Below are 23848 nucleotides of genomic sequence, written 5' to 3'. Positions count from 1 at the left end.
AACAAAGCAAGAAAGTCCTATCACAAACAAATAATCACAACAAATAAAAGATGCATCTGCATCTGATATAAGATATCCTTCACTGTATTGACGGGTTTGTTGCCTCCAGTGGTGAAGTACTTGGCGTTGGCTCAAGTAAAGCTCGTCGCCGTGCTGACTCTTTCTCTATCAGCAAATGAACTTTGTTCAGTCGATCCTGTAAACAAGACGAATATGTTTGTATTAACAAACAAAACCAACACTATTTATATGTTTTACAAGTTCTGTATCATATTTGCTCCCCAAATAGTAAAACTCATCTACTGCTTTAAGTGTTTCATTTCCTAACCTAATTCCCTCAGCATCACCTGATTTAATTCGACTGTATTACATTATCCTCGTTTTGCTTATGTTGATGTTCATCTTTTATTCTCCTTTCAAGTTGAAAACTATGCCAAGCTACAGTCATGGGAAAAAGGATTCGTATACCATTACTCATGTAGACTAACTTTATTTACTAGAGTTAAAAATCACAGCCAGGGATGTGCTTTGGCAAACTAACAGTATGGGGTATCCTCCCTAACCTGTACCTATAAAAGGGTTAACTAAATTAGCCTTCTGCAAAAAGTAAATAAAAATTCTGTACCAAGTGGCTTCACACAGTATGGGAAAAGTAGTCATACAAAGAAAATTATAATGCAAAGAAAATTATAATTTACATAAATATAAAGACAATACTTCGTACGCATTCCTCCCCTGTGTATCACTTCTGTTAACCTCTTTGGCATAGAATGAAACAGATTTTTAGTAGCCTCTGAAGTGATACTTTGCCATTCTTGTTGTAGACATTGTTTCAGACAAGTCTTTCTTTGTAATTCATGTTTTCTGACAGTTCCTTCAAGCGTACTCCAAAGAGACATTCAGTCGGATTAAGGACTGCATTAGAAACTTGAGGACATGGGAAGTTTGGTACAACAACACAGATGAACACTTTCCACAGTATGCTTAATGCCAGTGTCTTGTTGAAAGTAGTAAACTGTGCCTAAACCCATGCTATCAAAATTTTTTTGCAGATTTTCCTTTAGGATATTTAAATCCTGAAATCTATCCATGTTACCAGATATAACCATACATCCCCATATCATCATTCTTACACCACCTTGCTTCACAATGGGTTGAATGTGATTGTGATTCAGCTCAGTATTTGGTCATCTCTACACCAAAATTCTGCAATCATTTACATATACATTCAATTTAATTAAATTTATTATCACTAGGTGTAAGATAGATGCTGCCTACAGGAAAAGAGAACCACTTGTATGAATATCAAGAGCTCAGATGGAAAACCAGTTAGTTCTAAGCAAAGAAGGGAAAGCAGAAAGGTGGAAGGAGTACGTAGAGGGTCTATACAAGGGTGATGTACAGGAGGGCAATATTATGGAAATGGAAGAGGATGTAGATGAAGATGAAATGGGAGATATGATACTGCGTGACGAGTTGCCAGAGCACTGAAAGACCTGAGTCAAAGCAAGGCCCTGGGAGTAGACAACATTCCATTAGAACTACTCATAGTCTTGGGAGAGACAGACCTGACAAAACTCTACCATCTGGTGAGCAAGATTTATGAGACAGGTGAAATACCCTCAGACTTCAAGAAGAATATAATAACTCCAATCTCAAAGAAAGCAGGTGTTGACAGGTGTGAAAATTACTGAACTATCAGTTTAATAAGTCATAGCTGCAAAATACTAACACGAGTTCTTTACAGACGAATGGAAAAACTGGTAGAAGCCGACCTTGGGGAATATCAGTTTGGATTCCATAGAAATGTTGCAGCACGTGAGGCAATACTGACCCTACGACTTATTTTAGAAGATAGATTAAGGAAAGGCAAACCTACATTTCTGGCATTTGTAGATTTAGAGAAAACTTTTGACAATGTTGACTAGAGTACTCTCTTTCAAATTTTGAAGGTGGCAGGGATCAAATACAGGGAGCAAAAGGCTATTTACAATTTGTACAGAAACCAGACGGCAGTTATAAGAGGGGCATGAAAGGAAAGCAGTGGTTGGGAAGGGAGTGAGACAGGGTTGTAGCCTATCCCCGCTGTTATTCAGTCTGTATATTAAGCAAGTAGTAAAGGAAATAAAAGAAAAATTTGGAGTAGGAATTAAAAACCATGTAGAAGAAATAAAAACTTTGAGGTTTGCTGATGACATTGTAATTCTGTCAGAGACAGCAAAGGACTTGGAAGAGCAGTTGAATGGAATGGACAGTGTCTTGAAAGGAGGATAAAAGATGAACATCAACATAAGCAAAATGAGGATAATGTAATACAGTCGAATTAAATCAGGTGATGCTGAGGGAATTAGGTTAGGAAATGAAACACTTAAAGCAGTAGATGAGTTTTACTATTTGGGGAGCAAAATAACTAATGGTCAAAGTAGTAGGGAGGATATAAAATGTAGACTGGCAATGGCAAGGAAAGTGTTTCTAAAAAAGAGAAATTTGTTGACATCAAGTATCGATTTAAGTGTCAGGAAGTCGTTTCTGAAAGTATTTGTATGGAGTGTAGCCATGTATGGAAGTGAAACATGGCCGATAAATAGTTTGGACAAGAAGAGAATAGAAGCTTTTGAAATGTGGTGCTACAGAAGAATGCTGAAGATTAGATGGATAGATCACATACTCATAGCTAATGAGGAGGTACTGAATAGAATTGGGGAGAAGAGGAATTTGTGGCACAACTTGATTAGAAGGAGAGATTGGCTGGTAGGACATGTTCTGAGGCATCAAGCAATCAGCAATTTATATCAGAGGCCAGCGTGGAGGGTAAAAATTGCAGAGAGAGACCAAGAGATGAATACACTAAGCAGATTCAGAAGGATGTAGGGTGCAGTAGTTACTTTGAGATGAAGAAGCTTGCACAGGATAGGGTAGCACGGAGAGCTGCATCAAACCAGTCTCTGGACTGAAGACCACAATTTACTTTCGTCTGCAAACAGTTCTTTGTCCCAGAAACTTGTGTTCTTGCTTATATGCTCTCGAACAAAATCAAGTCTCAATTTCTTATTGTTCTTGCTGAGGTTTTCTTCTAAATACTCTAGATATATAACCTGCAGTAGTTAAGATATAGTGAACAGGTCTTGGTATGACTTCCTTCTTGAACAGATCATTAACACATGCAGACAATGCAGAAGCTGACAATGTATGGTCTTTTTGACCATCCTTATTAACGTCTACATCTATACAGATGCTCTGCAAATCACGTTTAAGTGCCTGGCAGGGGGTGCATTGAACCCCTTCACAATAAATTTATGTTATTCTACTCTTGAACAGTGTGCAAAAAACACATATTTCATTCCGTGTGAGTTCTAATTTCCCTTATTTTATTATAATGATCATTTCTAGCTATGTAGTTCGGCATCAACAAAATATTTTCGTATTTGGAGGCGAAAGTTGGTGATTGAAATTTCATGAGAAGATCCTGCTACAATGAGAAATGCCCTTGTTTTAATTATGCCTACCCCAAATCCTGTATCATGTCTGTAACACACTCTCTCCCCTATTTCTCAGTAACACAAAATGTACTACTCTTCTTTGAACTTTCTCGATGTACTCCACTAATCCTATCTGATAAGGATCCAATACCACACAGCAGTACTACAAAAGATGGTGGACAAGTGTTGTGTAGCCAGTCTCTTTAGCAGATCTGTTGCGTCTTTGAAGTATTTTGCCAATAAAACAGTTTTTTGTTAGCTTTCCCCCAACATTTTCTGTATGTTATTTCCAATTTAAGTTGTTTGTAATTGTAATCCCTAAGTATTTAGTCGAATTTAAGACCTTTAGATTAGAATGATTTATTGTGTAACCAAAATTTAAGGAATTTGTTTTAGCACTCGTGGATGACCTCACGCTTTTCACTGCTTAGGGTTAAGTGCCAATTTTCGCACCATGCAGAGATTTTTTCTAAATCATTCTGTGATTTGTTTTGATCTTCTGATGACTATACTAGAAGACAAATGACAGCATCATTTGCAAACAACTGACGACGGCTGCTCAGATTGTCTACTATATCATTTATACAGATGAGGAGCAGAAGAGGGCCTATAACACTATCCCCGGGAACATCAGAAATCACTTCTGTTTTACTCGATGACCACTTATTACAAACTGTGATCTCTTTGACAGGAAATCATGAATCCAGTCAGATAACTGAAACAAAATTACAAGCTGCTTGTGAGCTACAGTGTCAAAAGCCTATTGGAAATCTTGAAATACTGAATCAATTTGAAATTCCTTGTCAATAGCACTCAATATTTCATGTGAGTAACGAGCTACTTGTGTTTCAAAAGACTGATGTTTTCTAAAACTGTGTTGACTGTGTGTCAATAGAGCATTCTCGTTAAGGTAATTCATAATGTTCAAACACTATATATGTTCCAAAAACCTGTTGCATATTGACGCTAATGATATGGGCCTGTAATTTTCTGGATTACTCCTGTTGCCTATCTTGAATATTTCATTCTCTTTGTGTTAGCTACTATGGTCAATCTCTTCTCTCATTATTAATGAGAAAATTTCTTCCTCAATATTATGGACTGCATAGTTGCCTGGCTTCTTCTAATAATATCACCTATTTCTGAAAATGATCTTCCCTTTTCATATTGGGAGATAGCTATCTGCCCTTCCTCTGAAGTTGTTTCCATCTGTTTGTGGCCCATTTTGCTGTGCACGACATTCACCGCGTTACTAGAACCAACATGCATGAGGCGCAGCTTGCTGCTGAAGGCATTCTTTGCTGTAAGTGGTTTGTTAGTCATTCCTATGTTTACGTATCAAGTAGTGTACAAATAGTTTTTCCTCCATAGTGTGAAGCCAACTGGTACGCAATATTTGTTTAATTATGCAAAAGGCCAATCCTTTCATATGTGCAAATTAGGAAGGAAACACCACACTGTTAGTTTACCAAAAACATTTATGTTTTTGACCTTTAAAGTTATTCTTCATCAACAACAGTGAATGAATACTTTTTCTTGTTATTGTAGAGGTCTGTTCAAGAAATTACGGAACATTCACAATTTAGCACCAGTGGTTTATTGGAGCGAAACGCAGTTGGCATCCCTGCACACGGCTGTGTTCAATGTGTAACTGCCGGAAGTTTCACTGTTGTATGTCTGTTAGTTATTGTTCAGTGGTGTATTGAGTAGAGTACTGAATCATACAGTTTGTGAATTTCGAGATGGTACGATTATAGGAGCAGTGCGTCTACATTAAATTTTGCATGAAACTCAAAAAAACCTTTACACCGACACATTAAACGATGCAGAAAGCCTACGGTGATAAGTGCTTGAGCCGTACTTGGTGTTACAAATGGTTCACACAGTTTACAAATGGGCAGATGGAAGTTAAAGAGGACCCTCGCTTAGGATGCCCTTTGACATCTACCGACAATGCTCATGCCAGAATGTCAACAAAATTGTGCTTGTCAGTCAAAGACTGACTATCTGAGAAATTGCAGAAGAATGTAACATTTTGGTTGGATCATGTCTTCAAATCCTGACACAGCATCTTTGGATGTGTTGTCTTGCTACCAAATTTGTCCCACAGTTCAAGAGTCAAGACCAGAAAGGCCTTCGCCTCACAATATGTGAAGAGCTTTTGAATTGCGCAAATGAGAATGAGATGTCCCTTAAGAGAATCATAACTGATGAGCAGTGTGTTTAGATTTCGTGGCATATGGTTGCAGTTGTGGCGGTTCTAAAGCTAAGTGCTGACAATGTTTTTTATGCACTGTATTCTAATATTAAATTTAGTAGTTTCCAATCGAACATCCAAATATTAGCAGTGTGCTTACATTTCTCAGCATGCTGTTGCGGATGTAGCGGTTCTTAAGTTCTGACAAGGTTGTTTGTGCACTGTTAGTCAGTTATTAAATTTAGTAGTTTTTAACAGTGTCCAATGCTGTTTCTGGTGGAATAATGGTTTAATAAACTTTTGCCCACTGTTTTTTATAGAGCTGTTTGCGCGTTGAAGTCATTTATTAAATTTAGTATGGTAGTTTTCAGCCGATGTTTCTTATTGTTTGTAGTGAAATATTTCAGTAAAACTTTCATTCAACATGTTTAATTTCATTGAGTGTTCCAGTGGTCACTTGAATTTTTGTTTTGAGATATGAAATTATGAGAATTTTTTTGTGCTATTCATATTAGTTATGGTTTAGTAGAATTAATAACAGTAGTTGCTTTTTTAGTAGAGAGAGAAATTTGAGATCACTGTTATTAATTCTTTAAACAGTTCTACTATTGTAATTGAATTTAGATACCACAGAAATTTAGTTTTTTCAGTAACTGTTAACATTTTACCATGAGTGAGAAGTGGGGGCCTTGTCGTAGGTTGGTAAGTAGTAGAGTACGATGTGAGATTTGTTCAAAGTATTTTCACTGGGGGGGGGGGGGGGGGAATGCAGTGGGGAAGCCAGCAAGCATTCTAGTGAGATCCTCTCCTGGAAATGCAGAATTTGTAGTAGAAATAAGTTGACAGAGGAGCAGGAGCATAAAATCTGTGCCCTTCAGGTGCAGTTACAAAATGCAAAGGAGGAACTAGATAGGCTGAGGAGGGTGATGGGGAAGAAACAAAATGGCAGTTTCTGTAGATGGCTAAAAACTCTGCTGTGAACAACTACATGATCCTGGCAATAAATGGTGTTCTAAGCCAGTAGGAGACATGAAAGCATATCCCACCTTATCTATTGTCTTAGAACCATCAGTGTAGAAGATGATTGCAGCCTGGAACTCTGCAAGGATGGCAAGTACAAGAAGCCGAAAAACCATAGGAGTGACAGAGACCTTAAGGACCCTGGAATAGTTCAGTCCTAATCTGTGGTCTAGGCACCATCCAAGAGGGGGTAGTGAGTGGAGATGGAGATCCTGACAGAGAGAAGTGATATGCATTCCTACTGGCAATCCCACTCGTGGGCAGTCATGAGGGAGACATCCCTCGTTTGCAGAGAGGACAGGGTACACAGGATGGTCAGGGAATTGGTGAATGGTGATTGTATAAGAAACCAGGAGTTGGCTCCATTGTATCTGTAGAGGGGGAAACCCCATTTCTGTGAAGAGACTGTCAACAGGGCTAGTGGGAAAGGCACCAATAGCCAGACGCACCCCACAGTGGTGCATGTCAAGTATTTGCACAGTGTAAGGAGCTGCTGAGCCATTAACCTGAGTACCACAATCTAGTCTGGACAAGACCAGAGCATGGTAAAGGTGGAAAAGACTGGTACAGTCTAAACTCCAAGTTGTGTGGGCCAGAGGCAGAGAGCATTAAGCTTCCGCATGCATTTAGTCTTTAAGTGGTAAATATGGGGCAACCTGCCAGCTTTCTATTTTTGGTCCACCACAGTACCTGTCGATAATGAGGGGGACCCATGGATACAGGGACAGCAGTGACAGCAGCATGGAGAATAATGGCAGAGATGCCTTGCATGACTGCATCAATGCAATTCAAGAGGGAGGTGTTGAAGCGGAAAGTGGCCACCGTCACAAAGATCATCATGGGATGACCAATACAGGGAAGCCACGAGAGCACGGGAGGAGATCGTGAAATAAACAGCAGTAAAGGTGCCATGAGCGGCACTGAAGTGGGTAGAGGAACCATCATTGACGAGATGCAAATCAAAGTCTCTGATAAGATGGTGAATTAGGCACTCCCCCACAGGGTATGGTATGCATTGAAGTCCCCAAGGAGGAGAAACGGAAGCAGAAGTTGCTATATTAAGGTAGACAGCTCAACATAAGGAAGTGGCCTACCTGAAGGGAGGTAGACATTACAAACAGTAATTGCCGTAGTCATTTGCTCGCTGTTCACTATTGTTTCCAGGTTGGTATGAAGGGGGATCCAGTCACTAATGACATTGGAGTGAATCAAAGTGCAGTACCCGCCAGATGCTATCCTGGGGATGGCATGGTTCTGACAGAACTCCCGATAACCATGAAATATTGGAGAGTGGTCACCACAGAAGTGTATTTCTTGAAGAGCAAGACAGAACGCAGAATGGGAGGAAACAAGATGTTTTATTTCTAGTACGTGAAGATAGTATCTGTTGCAATTCCACTGGATGATCATGTTGCAAGAGTCCAGGTTAGACAAAGAAGCCAAGAGGTGGTCATGTCACTCAGTCAGTGGTTGTCACCGACAAAGATGGGGTGACATCCATAAATAAGATGTCAGCCACGGGTTGCGAGGGGGCAGATGGTGCCTCCAGGAAAGAGAGTGGGCAACCTTGGTGGGCACAGGTGGTGTGTTTCATGGCCGAGTTGTGGTAGGAGGCTTCCGGCCTGAGAGACGTCTGGGAGAGGGGTACCAGGGAGGGTGGTGTGGGAGGGGGGTGCGGGGAAGCCCCACAGCCGGCAGGTGCCGAAGAAGGGTGGGGGGGGGGGCACTTCTTTGGCCAAAGAGGGGGAGCGACTCCTGGATGGGAGGTCGTGGGAACTACAGGGGAGGGGGAGGGGGACAAGCTGGGGTAAGGAAGAGGGAGTGGGAAAGACTGTAACAGAGGCACAAGTTGAAGAAAGTGACACTGGTTGGAGTGTCTCATATTTTTTGCGAGCCTCAGCATAAGACAGGGATCCAGGGATTTGTACTCTTGGATCTTCTCTTCTCTCTTGTTAGCTGGGCAATCCGGCGATCGAGGGGAGTGGCGCTCATGACAGTTGACACACAAAGGTGGCAGAATGCAGGGGCTTCTCTCATAGAGTGGGTGTCTACAATAACCACACAGAGGGTCCGCAGTACAGCAGGAAGACATATGTCCAAAATGCAAGCACCAAAAGCACCTCGTGGGTGGTGGGACGTGCGGCTTCATGTCTCATCTGTAGCACATAACCTTGACCTTCTCTGGGTGGGTATCCCCCTCGAAATCTAGAATGATGACCATGGTATTGGTGTGGTTATCTTTGTGACTCTTCTGCACATACCAAACAAAATGAACACATCGTCACTCCCGATTAGCACAGAGTTCCTGATCAGTTTGCACGATGAGGTCCCTATGAAAAATAACCCTGGGCCACATTCACAGATTGGTGAGGGGTAACAGACACTGGGACATTGCCAGGATGATCACAAGCATGAAGAGCTGTAGACTGGGTGAGAGAAGAAGCTTTGGTCAACAGGAAGCCTGACCACATCTTACTGAGAGACTCTACTTCACCAAACTTGTCCTTGATATTCTCCACAAAAAACAATGGCTCTGTGGTAGTGAATGTGTCCCCATCTGTCCTAGTACAGATGAGGCAGTGGCGAAAGTGTTTCATCCCAAGATGTCAATCCTGGCCATCCTCCCATGGTGTAGCCAGGAAGAGAAGGCTGCCGGATCATACAAAGCAACATCCAATGATCCTTCACCATTCTAAGAGATGGCAATTTGAGAACAGGCAGATTTTTGCAGCTTGATATGCTTCATGCACCAAGCATCCACCCTGATACCACCCACCCTGATCAACGCTCTCCCCATGGGTGCCACCCAGTCAGAGCACGGGACTGCCTGGCACAGCAGCTGTCGCTGGGAGTTCTGATGCTCCAGGAAGCAACCGCTCCTTGGTATACATGAAGAAGGAACAGCTCTGGTATCAGTAGTGTGATCCCTGTGTTGTCAGGGTCTCAGCCAGATGGGTGCACAACAGCCCCACCACATGGACTAGCTACTAGCTGCATGTGCTGGTGACTTAGCAAGATGGAGTGGGCTACAGCGAGGAAGGAAGGGGGGAGAGGAATCCACACCATAGACACTAGAGTTGCTGCTACAGGGAACAGAAGCAGGAGGATCCTACTCCATGAGGTCCACAGAAGCATCAGCTGGCTTGTGCTGTTGGTCTGTGGAGTCCAACGCAGATAAACAGTTGGTGGTGCACACCGGTGACATGGAGGCTGGCCGGGCTAAGATATCATGTGGCAACACCGTCGAAGACAATCTTCGAGTCGGCAAAGGAGAAGACCATTGGCCTTAGGTGGACTTCTTCGAGACTTTCCGGTTAGCAAAGAAAGACTTGGGTGTTGTTTGGCTGGAGGGACCTAGGAAGTCTTCACTGGAGTACGCCTTTTGTCCTTCCCTGCCTGGTGGTTGTGTAGCTGGTGGCTTCACCCCTAGAGGCGAGAGTTTGATGGCTTGTTGCACAGCTGGAAGGGGGGAATGGTGATGCTGCCTTGACACTGGGTGCTTTCACAACTTCAGAGCTGAATTAGAGGTCGCATGTCTGCGTGGCCACGTCCTTCATGGAGCGAGGGGTAACAAGAACAGAACTACAGTAACAGATGGGAAAATGCAGGGTTTGTGACTATCCAATAACTTGCGAGTGATTGGGTAAGGCACTTTTTCCTTTACCCGTATCTCCTGGACAGCTCACTCATCAAGATACACAGGACAATCCCGAGAGGTGGCGGCATGGCCGCCATTGCAGTTGATACTGTGGGGAGAAGGAGGCGGATAATCGCCCTCGTGCGCATCCCTATCACAGGTTACACATTTGGCTGGGTGTCGACAAGATGTTCTAGTATGGTTGAAATGATGACACTGATAGCAGTACATTGGGTTTGGAATGTACGGTCAGACTGTGATAATTTCATAACCTGCTTTGATCTTGGACAGAAGCACTACACTATCAAAGGTGAGAAAAAGAGTGCGGGTGGGCATTAAGGAGGAATCTACCTTTTTCATCAGCTGATTGATGGCAATGACACCCTGATCAGAGAGGCAAGATTGGATTTTGGCCTCAGTCAGACCATCGAGCAGCCTAGCGTAAGAAACAGCACAGGAAGAATTCAGAGTTCTATGGGCCTCGACACAAATAGGGTAGAAGTGAGACAGCAAGCAGTTGTTGTGCTTGAGAGTCAGAAGTAGTCTCCAAAAGCAAAGTGCCATTCCCTAAACGAGAGCAGGATTTCACAGGGCGGACAATTGCATCAACACCTTTCTGAATAATGAACGGATTTACTGTGGCGAAGGACTGGCAGTCTTCAGTAAGAAAGATCACGAGGAACCGTGGTGAATGTGGAAGGGTCTTTGAATTGTTAGCCTCATTCCATTTACGTTTCGTATATGTTGATTTTGAAGATGATTGGCTCATTGAGAGAAAATCCCCCACAATTGCCAGCATCTCTGATGGCGCGCTCCTTCCAACTGGGGGCCCCCTTCACAAGGAGGCGCACCTGCTATCAGTTATTGTTCACACCTCAGGTCACACCTCATGAACACCTGACAGAGGGACCAATTGGCAATTTGGGAAGGTAGCAGCTCAGGCAGTCATCCCTCCCTGGCCCTGGCCTGTACCAAGGGGTATGTGCAAACCCTACCTGTCGACCAGAGAGGGAGAATTACGCGTTACCCAGTCTCCTGTTATGCGTCAGACGCGTGGGCCATCCTTCAGGAGCACAGAGGGAGGAAGAAGAAAAAGAGGAACCTCAAATGCCAAAGTGGAGAAATGAAAGGAGAAGGGAAACAAAGAAAGGAAAAGGGAATGAAAAACAGTGGTGAGATTGTTCTTATGTCAGCGACAGACAATGTGGAACATTTTCAATAACACCCAAGACGTATTCCCCAAGGGAGGGGAAAAAGAATAGCAAGAGGATAGACATGCAGCGCAGAAGGGAAAAGATGCTGCAAAGGCTGGGGCCCAGTGGTAGCCAAGCACGAACCCACCAAAGAGTGGCGAGCCCCCTGGTGGATCTCATGCTCTTTAAAAGCTGCTTTCCATTAGGATGTTCTAAAAAGGGTAATAGCAGTAAAAGGAAGCCTAGGTGGCTGACTACTGGCACAAAGTGGGAATTATGTCAAAATGTTAGAAATAGTCACAAACAAGCTACAGTATCCCATTGCAAACAGTATTCTAAGATGCTTAAAAATATTATTAGGAAGGCAAAGAGTATATGGTACACAAATAGAATAGCTAATTACACAAATAGAATAGCTAATTCACAGGATAAAATTAAAACCATATGGTCAGTCATGCAGGAAGTGTTTGGTCAGCAGCACATGGTCAACGACATTAAGTCAGTTCATAGTAAAAATATTTCTGTTACTGACATGTCAGATATATGTACAGTATTTAACAATCACTTTTTGAGCACTGCTTGTGGATTAAATAAAATCTTAGTTTCTATAGGGAATCATATAACTCTCTTGGGAAATACCTTTCTGAGACTAATGTCTGAAATCATCGTCTGTGATATTTACAAGAGGGCTCATGGATATGACGGCATACCTAACAGAGTATTGAAGTAACATGCTGCACATGTTTGCCCTGTACCTAGCTACATTTGTAATTTTTCCTTTAAGAATGGTATGTTTCCTGAACGATTAAAGCTCTCAGTAGTAAAGTATCTTTATAAAAAGGAAGAAAGGGATAATGTAGACAATTTTAGACCTATTTCTATGTGCCATTAGTGATTGCTAAAGTTATTGGAAAAACTGTGTACGTAAGGATAATTGATTATTTTATTTCACATAATTTACTATCAAATATAAAGTTCAGTTTTAGAAATGGTTTAACAACTGAAAATGCTATTTCTCTTTTCTCTGTGAGGTACTAAATGGATTAAACAAAAGATTTAAGAACACTAAGCTTCTTTTTTTTATTTAACCATGGTATTTGACTGTGTTGATCACAAAATATTGCTTCAGAAGTAGGACTACTATGGAGTAAGGGGGTAGCTCACAATTGGTTCACCTCTTACTTTAACAACAGCAGAAAGTCATTATCCACAGTGTTGAAAATGGCTGTGATGTGGGGTTGGAGTGGGGCATGGTTAAATGGGGGCGGGGAGATGCCCCCGGGGTCACTGTTGGGGCCACTCCTGTTCCTTATTTATATAAATAATATGCCCTTTAGTATTACAGCTGATTCTAAAGTACTTCTGTTTGCAGATGATAATAGCTTGGTAGCAAAGGGTGTTGTGTGAAATGTTGGCACTATTTCAAATAGTGCAGTTCACGACATAAGTTCATGGTCTGTAGAAAGTAATCTAATGCTAAATCACAGTAAGACTCAATTTTTGCAGTTTCTAACAAACAATTCAAGAAAACCCAATGTTTTAATTTCACAGAATGGGCATATGCTTAGTAAAACTGAACAGTTCAAATTTCAAGGTGTTTGGAATATCAGCTTATTCAAAGAATTAGCAGCTTTCACTCAGTTAATACTAGGCAGAAATCCAATCTGCATTTGGATCACACTTCCTTGACTCTTGTGCAGAAAAAAATACTGCTGCTTCCATTTTCAATAAGCTGCTACAAGAATTCAAAAATCTTGGCAGTAATCCAAGCACTTTCAAATCTACATGAAGAGTTTCTTCATGTGTCACTCCTTCTATTCTGTTGAGAAGTTCCCTGAAAAATTAAGCTAATTCCTGTGCTATATTGTTGACTACATTTACATAAACTTATAGCTTGTTTTTTTTTTTGGGGGGGGGGGGGAGGGGGGGTTCATGGACTTTTATATCTGTTATTACTTTTATGCTGCAATTTCATGAACTGACACGTTCCATGACCTTGGAGATTTGCTCCTCAATTTGGTCCTACGGAACTCACTCTCTGTCTGTGTGTGTGTGTGTGTGTGTGTGTGTGTGTGTGTGTGTGTGTGTGTGTACTAATGAGAGGTATTGTGATGCCTGCAAGAAAATGTGAGAGGGAAACGGCCTGAATGTGGCGACAATTCATGGCTCTTGATCTCACAATAATGCACCTGCACATTTATCTACACCTATCTACATCTACATCCATACTCCGCAAGCCACCTGACGGTGTGTGGCGGAGGGTACCTTGAGTACCTCTATCGGTTCTCCCTTCTATTCCAGTCTTGTATTGTTTGTGGAAAGAAGGATTGTCGGTATGCCTCGGTGTGGGCTTTAATCTCTCTGATTTTATCCTCATGGTCTCTTCGTGAGATATACATAGGAGGGAGCAATACACTGCTTGACTCCTCGGTGAAGGTATGTTCTCGAAACTTCAACAAAAGCCCATACCAAGCTACTGAGCATCTCTCCTGTATAGTCTTCCACTGGAGTTTATCTATCAAGTGCGCTGCTCTCCATTGGATCTTCTCTATCTCTTCTATCAACCCTACCTGGTACGGATCCCACACTGGTGAGCAGTATTCAAGCAGTGGGCGATCAAGTGTACTGTAATCTACTTCCTTTGTTTTCGGATTGCATTTCCTTAGGATTCTTCCAATGGATCTCGGCCTGGCATCTGCTTTACCGACGATCAACTTTATAAGATTATTCAGTTTTAAATCACTCCTAATGAGTACTCCCAGATAATTTATGGAATTAACTGCTTCCAGTTGCTGACCTGCTATACTGTAGCTAAATGATAAGGGATCTTTCTTTCTATGTATTCGCAGCACATTACACTTGTCTACATTGAGATTCAATTGCCATTCCCTGCACCATGTGTCAATTCGCTGCAGATCTTCCTGCATTTCACTACAATTTTCCATTGTTACAACCTCTCGATATACCACAGCATCTTCCGCAAAAAGCCTCAGTGAACTTCCGATGTTATCCACAAGGTCATTTATGCATATTGTGAATAGCAACGGTCCTACGACACTCCCCTGCGGCACACCTGAAACCACTCTTACTTCGGAAGACTTCTCTCTATTGAGAATGGCATGCTGCATTCTGTTATATAGGAACTCTTCAATCCAATCACACAATTGGTCTGATAGTCCATATGCTCTTATTTTGTTCATTAAATGACTGGGGGGAACTGTATCGAATGACTAGCGGAAGTCAAGAAACACGGCAGCTACCTGGGAACCCGTGTCTATGGCCCTCTGAGTCTCGTGGACGAATAGTGCGAGCTGGGTTTCACACGATCGTCTTTTTCGAAACCCATGCTGATTTCTACAGAGTAGATTTCTAGTCTCCAGAAAAGTCATTATGCTCGAACATAATACTTGCTCCAAAATTCTACAACTGATCGACGTTAGAGATATAGGTCTATAGTTCTGCACATCTATTCAACGTCCCTTCTTAAAAATGGGGATGACCTGTGCTATAGTCGCACACCAACAGTGAGTTGGCTGAAACCAAATGTAAACAATAATGAAATTCCAATCCTTTGGAACGCTACGCTCTTCTAGAGATCAATGGTACAGCGCTGCAAGAAGGGGGGGGGGGGGGGGGCAAGTTCCTTCGCGTACTCTGTGTAAAATCGAACTGGTATCCCATCAGGTCCAGCGGCCTTTCCTCTTTTGAGCGATTTTAATTGTTCCTCTATCCCTCTGTCGTCTATTTCAATATCTACCATTTTGTCATCTGTGCGAAATTCTAGAGAAGGAACTACAGTGCAGTCTTCCTCTGTGAAACAGCTTTGGAAGAAGACATTTAGTATTTCGGCCTTTAGTCTGTCATCCTCGGTTTCAGTACCATTTTGGTCACAGAGTGTCTGGACATTTTGCTTTGATCCACCTACCGTTTTAACATAAGACCAAAATTTCTTAGGATTTTCTGCCAAGTCAGTACATAGAACTTTACTTTCGAATTCATTGAACGCCTCTCGCATAGCCCTCCTCACACTACATTTCGCTTCGCGTAATTTTTGTTTGTCTGCAAGGTTTTGGCTATATTTATGTTTGGTGTGAAGTTCCCTTTGCTTCCGCAGCAGTTTTCTAACTCAGTTGTTGTACCACAGTGGCTCTTTTCCATCTCTTATGATCTTGCTTGGCACATACTCATCTAATGCATATTGTACAATGGTTTTGAACTTTGTCCACTGATCCTCAACACTAGCTGTACTTGAGACAAAACTTTTGCGTTGAGCCGTCAAGTACTCTGAAATCTGCTTTTTGTCACTTCTGATAGCCAGAAAAATCTTCCTACCTTTTTTAATAATTCTATTTACAGCTGAAATCATCGATGCAGTAACCGCTTTATGATCGCTGATTCCCTGTTCTGCGTTAACTGTTTCGACGAGTTGGTTCTCTGTTTAACTACTCAAGGTAGTTTTCAGATAATGCACTTAAAAAAATTTCACTGGATTCTTTGTCCCTGCCACCCGTTATAAACGTTTGAGTCTCCCAGTCTATATCCGGCAAATTAAAATTTCCACCCAGAACTATAACATGGTGGGAAATCTACTCAAAATATTTTCCAAATTTTCCCTCAGGTGCTCTGCCACCACAGCTGCTGAGCCAGGGGGCCTATAGAGACACCCAATTCCCATGTTTGCGCCTGCTTTAACCGTGACCTTCACCCAAATTATTTCACATTTCGGATCTCCAACAATTTCCTTCGATACTGTTGCACTTTTTATTGCTATAAACACGCCTCCCCCTTCACTGTCCAGCTTGTATCTGTGGTATACATTCCAATCTGAGTTTAGAATTTCATTATTGTTTACATCTGGTTTCAGCCAACTCACTGTCGGTGCGCGACTATTGCACAGAATATGAAATCACTGTGCTGCCTCATCCTCCACACTCTCCAGATCTGGCCCCTGTGGACTTTTATTTATTTCTAGAGTTGAAATCCTGATGAAAGGATGAAGATGTGCAATGATAGATGAGATAAAAGAATATTCAAGATAGCACTTTGCACAATCCAGCAAGAGGTGTACCAAGGCTGATTCCAAAAGTGGAAATGGCATTGGGAGCAGGATAACAATTGTGGAAGAGAGTGTTTTGAAGGATACCATGCACAGTAAGTAAAAGGAAAGCATAGAAAAATTTTGAGGTCAAAGTTCCAGAATTTTCTGAACAGACCTCGTATATGAAAGTAGCACTAATCAGCCGAGAAATTGGAGGCACTGTGGTTCAGCTCTAACTTTAAATCACGACAAGTCAAAGGTATTATTACAGTAAACACATCCCACCAGTGCAAGAAATATAGTGACCTTTTCTTCATGTAAAATTATCTTCCACAAATAACTGGCAGCCAAACAAAATTGACTATCTGCACGCAAGACATGATGGAATTAATTTTATCTATAACACAGGAAGATAATAAAATGTCAATTATTTTCCTAGAGCTGTAAGTAATATTTGCACACTACTTTATCTCTCAGTATCTTGGTCCTGAACTGGCAGATGTTTTCACAGCTCCACAAATAGTGGCGAACTCAATTACATCTAAAAGCTCTACACATGTTACCGCTGCCCATCAGTTTTAACTACATAGAAGCACAAAACAATTGACAGAAACACAAGACACACTAATAAATTATAGCCCCCAAGAATGTATCACACATGGTGCAGCCTGTATCCCACCATTCATTATTTCATTCACACCCCATGTTCTGTAAATCCTACTATCAATGAGAGCCTTCAGGGCTGTGGAATGAGTCAAGTTATAAATTAATAAGCAGCAGCAGCCACTGTAGGGTACATCTGTAAATACACTCACAACAAAGTGTAACTAGTACTAACCTAATTAATGATGACTAGACGCATTACTTAACACAAAATATAGGCTGGAATAACACTATGAATACGGATAAATTACTACTGGCCACTTAGAGAAGGCACTTTTAAAAGTAGACTATGAGATTTTTTAACAGTCAGACAAAATAATCATTCAACAGACTGAGAAACAAGCACAAACACATGCACACGAAGGCATGCACACATGCGTATATATTTGTTTCTCAGTCTGATAAAGGATTCTGGCCAATAGCTAAAAAAAGTCCAACACTGTACCTTCTCTCAATTGCTGATTTTATCAACTGCATCATACTAAGCATTTATTTAACTCTAATGGTTTCAAAGAAACTATGGCTGTCTATGTTCCAGTGAAACTGAAAGCCTCTTTAATGTGAACTCTAGTATTAACAGATATTTACATCACAAGAGTCCAATTGTTCTCATTAAATTACAGGAGAAACAATTCATAAAGCACTTATTTATTTTGCTTTTAAGTATCTGAGGACTTCAAATTTACAGGCTTATATCTTCTGGCACCCTAGACACCTCCGGAGGGGTGCATATGCCATATAGATTATTTTCACTTACTTCACATTACCAACAGAATCAAAGAAAATACACACATAGGAAATACAAAATTTTGAACAATAATTTCGATCTAATTCTGATTAAGATGGCAAGACACACACACACACACACACACACACACACACACACACACACACACACACACACAATGCATGCTGACACCGCCACATTTTCCCGTCCCTGGTCTGAGACGACTGAACTCTGATCAACCTCATGTCCTCGCAACAAATATTACACTTTGCAATCTCAATAATCAGTCCAAATAACTGGGGGAATTTAATAACGGACAACATGTCCTCCCCCATCTCCAACTGCAACATAGGACTGTTATATTTCAAATGTCATATTCATACCTAACAACAGAAGCTACACAATAAATTAAACATCTTACTGCACCACAAACAGCAAACCAGTGAGGGGAAAAAAAAAAAAAAATATTAAATTGATAACTCACTGAAAAAGCTTCCAGACCTTACGTCCCTAACTACAAACACTGCCAATGATTTCACAAATCCAAAACCAAGGCTCAAATGAACCCAATTCAACATATTACACCCAGTACATACACACAAAACAGCAGAGGGCACCATCAAACACAATAAGACATCTACAAGCACAACCAACTCAAACTCTGCCCCGTAATGACATCACACACCACAACACCCTTATGTCGCGGGTCAAAGCAGACAGAATTGGACATTTCCATTGACCCAACATCTATTATGTATTTGTGGTTTCTGTTAAGGCAGTGTTCCACAAAAGCTGAATCAGGCTTCCTCAGTCTCCATCATCTACGATTTTCTTCAAGCCTAGTGCAGATGGCCTCCCATCTGTTCCACGTAGCAAGGCTGACACTTCTGGAATATGATCTTACAAACCCCACTTTTTATGATGGCTAGCTGGTTGACTTTTGCATTGAATAAGCCACTACCTATTGTCTGAGGGACATAAAAAAAGCACCATCAAACACAATAAGACATCTACAAGCACAACCAACTCAAACTCTGCCCCGTAATGACATCACACACCACAACACCCTTATGTCGCGGGTCAAAGCAGACAGAATTGGACATTTCCATTGACCCAACATCTATTATGTATTTGTGGTTTCTGTTAAGGCAGTGTTCCACAAAAGCTGAATCAGGCTTCCTCAGTCTCCATCATCTACGATTTTCTTCAAGCCTAGTGCAGATGGCCTCCCATCTGTTCCACGTAGCAAGGCTGACACTTCTGGAATATGATCTTACAAACCCCACTTTTTATGATGGCTAGCTGGTTGACTTTTGCATTGAATAAGCCACTACCTATTGTCTGAGGGACATAAAAAAAGCACACAGAAACCCTCTGCCTTCAAAACGTTACTTGTCCTATAAGAAGTAATCTGCACCAGTTCTTTTCCAGTTTGTCTTTGTTGTTCATTGGGGACAGTAGGAACCTGGCTTGTTTCTTCATCTTTTTACATAGAATTCTGTCAATGATTCATTATTTGTAGCTTTTTTTTTTCTGTATTAAGTTCCTGGCCAAAGTCTTCTTGGAACATGGGGGGTAGGAAGGAGACAGTTGATTATGTCGTGGATTGCTGCATGTTTACAGATTCTAGGATGTTGGGAGGAAGCCGGGATGAATGTGTCAGTGAAGGAGACTTTACAATAATTTTTAAATTTATGGTTGCTGTATTCTATCTTCAAGCTACTGCCTCAACAAACACCCCAAATACATAACTGATGAAGTCTTACACACAGAGAAAAACAGGGCAAAACTTGGCCAGTTAGAAATTGAAAGACAGATGAGTATATCCCTGCACCTATTATTAAATGAGCAATCCCAATTCAATTATTCAATTATGCTACCACAACTAGACAGAAGTAAAACTTTGGGACACAATCTGCGAGTGCATAAAAAGTTTTAGGCTGATGCATAACTTTATTCCTAGGTATGTTTAGTCATGTTAGTGTTGAATACAGTAATTCCATATGTAATTTGTCAAAAAATCATCACTGAAGTAATTTCACATTAAGCGAAGGATTGATACGTTAAGAAGTTGATATTTTTATCTTTACCTTATCATCATGTTTATCTTTGTTTTATCATCTTTGGAGTCAGTCGTGTACTTGAAAATGGGATTATGACCCAAAACACGAGTTGTACAGTAACCATAGCAAAATTCATGAAACAAGGGAAAAAATAGTGTTTGTTTATTTACTATAAGGCGACACATTGAAGGCTGCTAGTAATTACAATGAGTTTTTCACTCTGCAGCGGAGTGTGTTTCCCGGTAGATTCAAACTGTGCGCTGGACCAAGACTCCAGCACTTAACCTTTGCCAAGTACTCTAACAACTAAGCTCCCCCAAGCACGACTCACAGCCCATCCTTGCATCTTTATTTCCACCAGTAGCTCATCTCCTACAGTCCAAAGGTCAGAGCAGCTCTCCTGTAGGAATAGGTTGCGAGTCATGCTTGGGTAGCTCCGTCAGTAGAGCACATGTCCGCAATAGGCAAAGGTTCTGAGCTCAAGTCTCAGCCAGACACACAGTTTTAATCTGCCATCAAGTATCACAGCTAGCTAATTTTTTAAAAATATTTGCTAACAACGAAATTCACAAACAGTTGTAAAATTGTTTGCGCATTTATGCCAGAAACATAACTAAAAATTAGTCTGAACAACTTTCTATAATGTAAATACTATTCAGCAAACATTCCTTGATCAGTTACTGAGGGATGTGTGAGAAGCAGAAGAATTAAGCTCTATGCAGCACATGGGCTTCTCCCATTTCATGCTTTGCTGGTATTATACATTTGCTTTGTAATTAGTGCTGGGAATCAATATAAAAATACAAGAGTGACACACACACACACACACACACACACACACACACACACACACAGACAGAGAGAGAGAGAGAGAGAGAGAGAGAGAGAGAGAGAGAGAGATCACATAATATCATGACACAGACACTAATGGCAGTAGCAATATGGCCTACATGATGTAGACTAATAATTGCTTGCATTTATGATTTGCCCAATCAAAGCCTACCAGTCAAATCAATCAGGGGTACAATGGCAATACCAGAGTTCATGTTCATGGGAGACTTTCATGATCAACATGACATGCTGGAAGGCACATATATGAACCCTAGTGGTGAAGCATTATTCAAATTACTGGCAACCAAAAATGTAAACAGCCTTTCTCTCTCCACACCACTATTTACTGGACAACAGAACACTTGCTCTCAAACCACAGGTCCCATAGTCCTAACATCATTGACAGCTTAGGTGACACAAACATTGGAGACCTCCAATCATCTTCCCCTTACTTTGTCAACAACCATAACCTCTCCCTGCCCTTCTGTCCTCCAAACAGGCTATCAAACACTATGTAGCATCTGCCTGCAAAAAATAAGAACAAATCATAGATGTTGAAGTAAATGCTCCAAATATTTGCAGACAAAGCTGATCTTAATCACAAAAATAATCAGACTGTGACCGGCACACAATATGTGGAAACAGAAAAATACACCTGACAACACCAACATAAAAGGACCCCATCTCCACAAACCCCCTCAAAAGAACATATTTCTAACAACTCAGCAACTTCTGCATAAAGACTGGCTCAACAGCTTTGACATTAAAACTGACCAAAACAATGATTCCCATACTAGGAAAACCAAAGACAGATCCATCTCATTCACAGACATCATCAGAAGGACTCTTTAATAAATACTGATTGACATCTGACTAAATTTAATTAAAGTTAGAGAGAGAGAGAGAGAGAGAGAGAGAGAGAGAGAGAGAATACTTCCATTCCTGCAACTGAGTTCTAGGAACAACCACTCAAGTAACGGCCTACCTTCATGGCTCATGATACGGTACACAAAGTTAATGCCATGTTACAAATCAAGAATGATTTCACATCATACATGTAAAACCATAAGCTTAATCAAACATACTACAAACAAACAACTGTAAATAAATTTGAGCTAGTAATAATTGAAAAATGTCTAATAAATGAACTAACTAAAGGATGAGCATCATGATTAGAATTACATTGTACATTTATAAATATCTGCAAGAGACCAACTTTCAGATAAAAGATTGTTGTAAAAATGCAGTAAAATATATAAATTGCCCAATACACTTAAAGCTGTCCTTGAGCTGTACCAGCCATCACGAAGGGGAGTGATATTTTTAAAAAAATCAGCAACACTGACAGACAATACACTGCTGGCCTGATGATCACCCCAAGAGTTAAATAATGCCAACAATTTATGTCTTACAAACATGCCTACCAAACTGGCAGTGTCTGGATATAACAAATCAGTCACTTGTGGCTCAAAGAAAATACTTCTGGTAGCCACTTCGTTAATTAACTAGGCTCATTCTGCCACATCTGTGTGTACCAAGGGGGAAGTAACTGCTCTACTTATAACGTATTTATGCAGCTTAGGCTTTCGGTTGATGTGTAAAATGTTTCTGTATTATATGAAATTATTTAATATTGGTTGCTAAAAAATAATACCGTAATTTAAATTCTTTTTCATCCATTCCTCTGCAATCTGTTGTACTGAGCGTTCCCTCTCATATTTCACAAAATACTATCTAGTACCCTACAGTAAAGCTGCGCCTGTGATGCTATTGTGACATATGATTGATTCATAAACCGATCTTCTCTTACTTGTGCCGTCTGCAGGATGTTACTAACGACAGTTACTTTTTGTTTCGCTGTCATGAGTTTTTTCACATAGGCGTCCAAATCCAAGGGGCACTGCTGGGAATCTGAAATTTTTCTTAATTCCTCCGCGAGGCCTTCAATCTGTTGTTTCAACTCAACTTGGCTTATTCTGTTGGCAAAAGAAACAAGTGGTTCGTTTCGGATAGGCTATTATGACACTTATGAATTAACCATCATCTCTATTACAGTACCGAGTTGCGCGAACTCTTTCATCCAGTTGATCAATCGTTGGCTTCAATAAACACATCAATCCTTCAGCCAAAGTATCGCGGGTAGGATTTTCGCAGAAATCTTCTGTTTTGTCATCAATTGAAGTTGTCGTACTCTCGGTGTCTAATTCCATGATGTTTATCACTGGTTTACATTGCGCTAGTGCAATCTTTGGAGGGTGCCGCGAAAGATCACTGCTGTACGCAAGTAAAGAAAATTTTGTGACGCTACCGCTCTAAATAAAAATTAATTCACAGAACAATACATCCTATGTACACTTAGGCTGGAAGTTTAGCGATACTTCGGTAAATAAAGCAGTTCAAAAAGAAAGCAAGTGTCAAGTTGTAATGAGCCTAATAACTTACAAGAAAAGCAAAATGTGCTGATGGCACGGCACTTCGGTTGCTAAATCCTGATGAATCTGATCAAATATGAAAAGCAAACATAGTTATTTAAGTTAATAGGCTTGGTGACCGCAATCAAATTCCATAAATTTTTTCTGGGCTGTAAACCGCATCATGTTGTAAATTTACCAATGTTTAAGCCACTATTACAAGTAGTCTTCACTGTTGTGCGTAAACTAGAGGCACGTCGCAAAGTTTAACACTTAATACTGCCTTCACTACTGCAGTATATTTACTTAAAATGAGTGTACTTAAGATTCATCAAATGAGTGGATGCCACAAGTGGAATGGAAGGGAGATGATATTCTTTATTGACCGTAATTTAAGGCTGAATTTTACAAACCCCCATTGACGAATTAGAGGCGAACTGTATTTGTGACATGGTTTTGCTCCCACGGTGTTTGGCAGCGGTTAGGACCGGCCAGTACGTTATGTGCCTTCAGCAGAAGAGCATACCGCCACACCTTGTGGGACAGCTTTGTCGAGAATAAATTAACGTCCGATTCCAGCTGTCTGCTT

At 40.9% G+C, this 23848-nt stretch overlaps 1 protein-coding gene across 1 annotated transcript; it reads right to left on the bottom strand.

Moving 5' to 3' along the window:
• Positions 1-58: 58 nt before the first annotated feature.
• On the bottom strand, positions 59-23076 carry LOC126194905 (SNAPIN protein homolog). The gene is made up of 3 exons (XM_049933266.1): positions 22907-23076; positions 22659-22824; positions 59-196 (listed from the first exon to the last, which is right to left on the bottom strand). Exons 1-3 carry the CDS (start codon positions 23056-23058, stop codon positions 80-82), a joined length of 435 nt encoding a protein of 144 aa, XP_049789223.1. The 5' UTR covers positions 23059-23076; the 3' UTR covers positions 59-79.
• Positions 23077-23848: the final 772 nt, after the last annotated feature.

This window comes from Schistocerca nitens, chromosome 7, assembly GCF_023898315.1.
Source record: "Schistocerca nitens isolate TAMUIC-IGC-003100 chromosome 7, iqSchNite1.1, whole genome shotgun sequence".
Taxonomy (NCBI): Eukaryota; Metazoa; Arthropoda; class Insecta; order Orthoptera; family Acrididae; genus Schistocerca; species Schistocerca nitens.
Note: the sequence above shows the minus strand (reverse complement) of the source record. Positions and strands in the feature narration are given on the sequence as shown.

Coding starts and splice junctions, on each gene's coding strand:
- LOC126194905 (XM_049933266.1), bottom strand. CDS start 23,058: ATGGAATTAGACACCGAGAGTACGACAACTTCAATTGATGACAAAACA. Junction 22,825..22,906: donor GAAAGAGTTCGCGCAACTCG/GTACTGTAATAG, acceptor TTTTGCCAACAG/AATAAGCCAAGTTGAGTTGA. Junction 197..22,658: donor ACATCCTGCAGACGGCACAA/GTAAGAGAAGAT, acceptor TCTTGTTTACAG/GATCGACTGAACAAAGTTCA.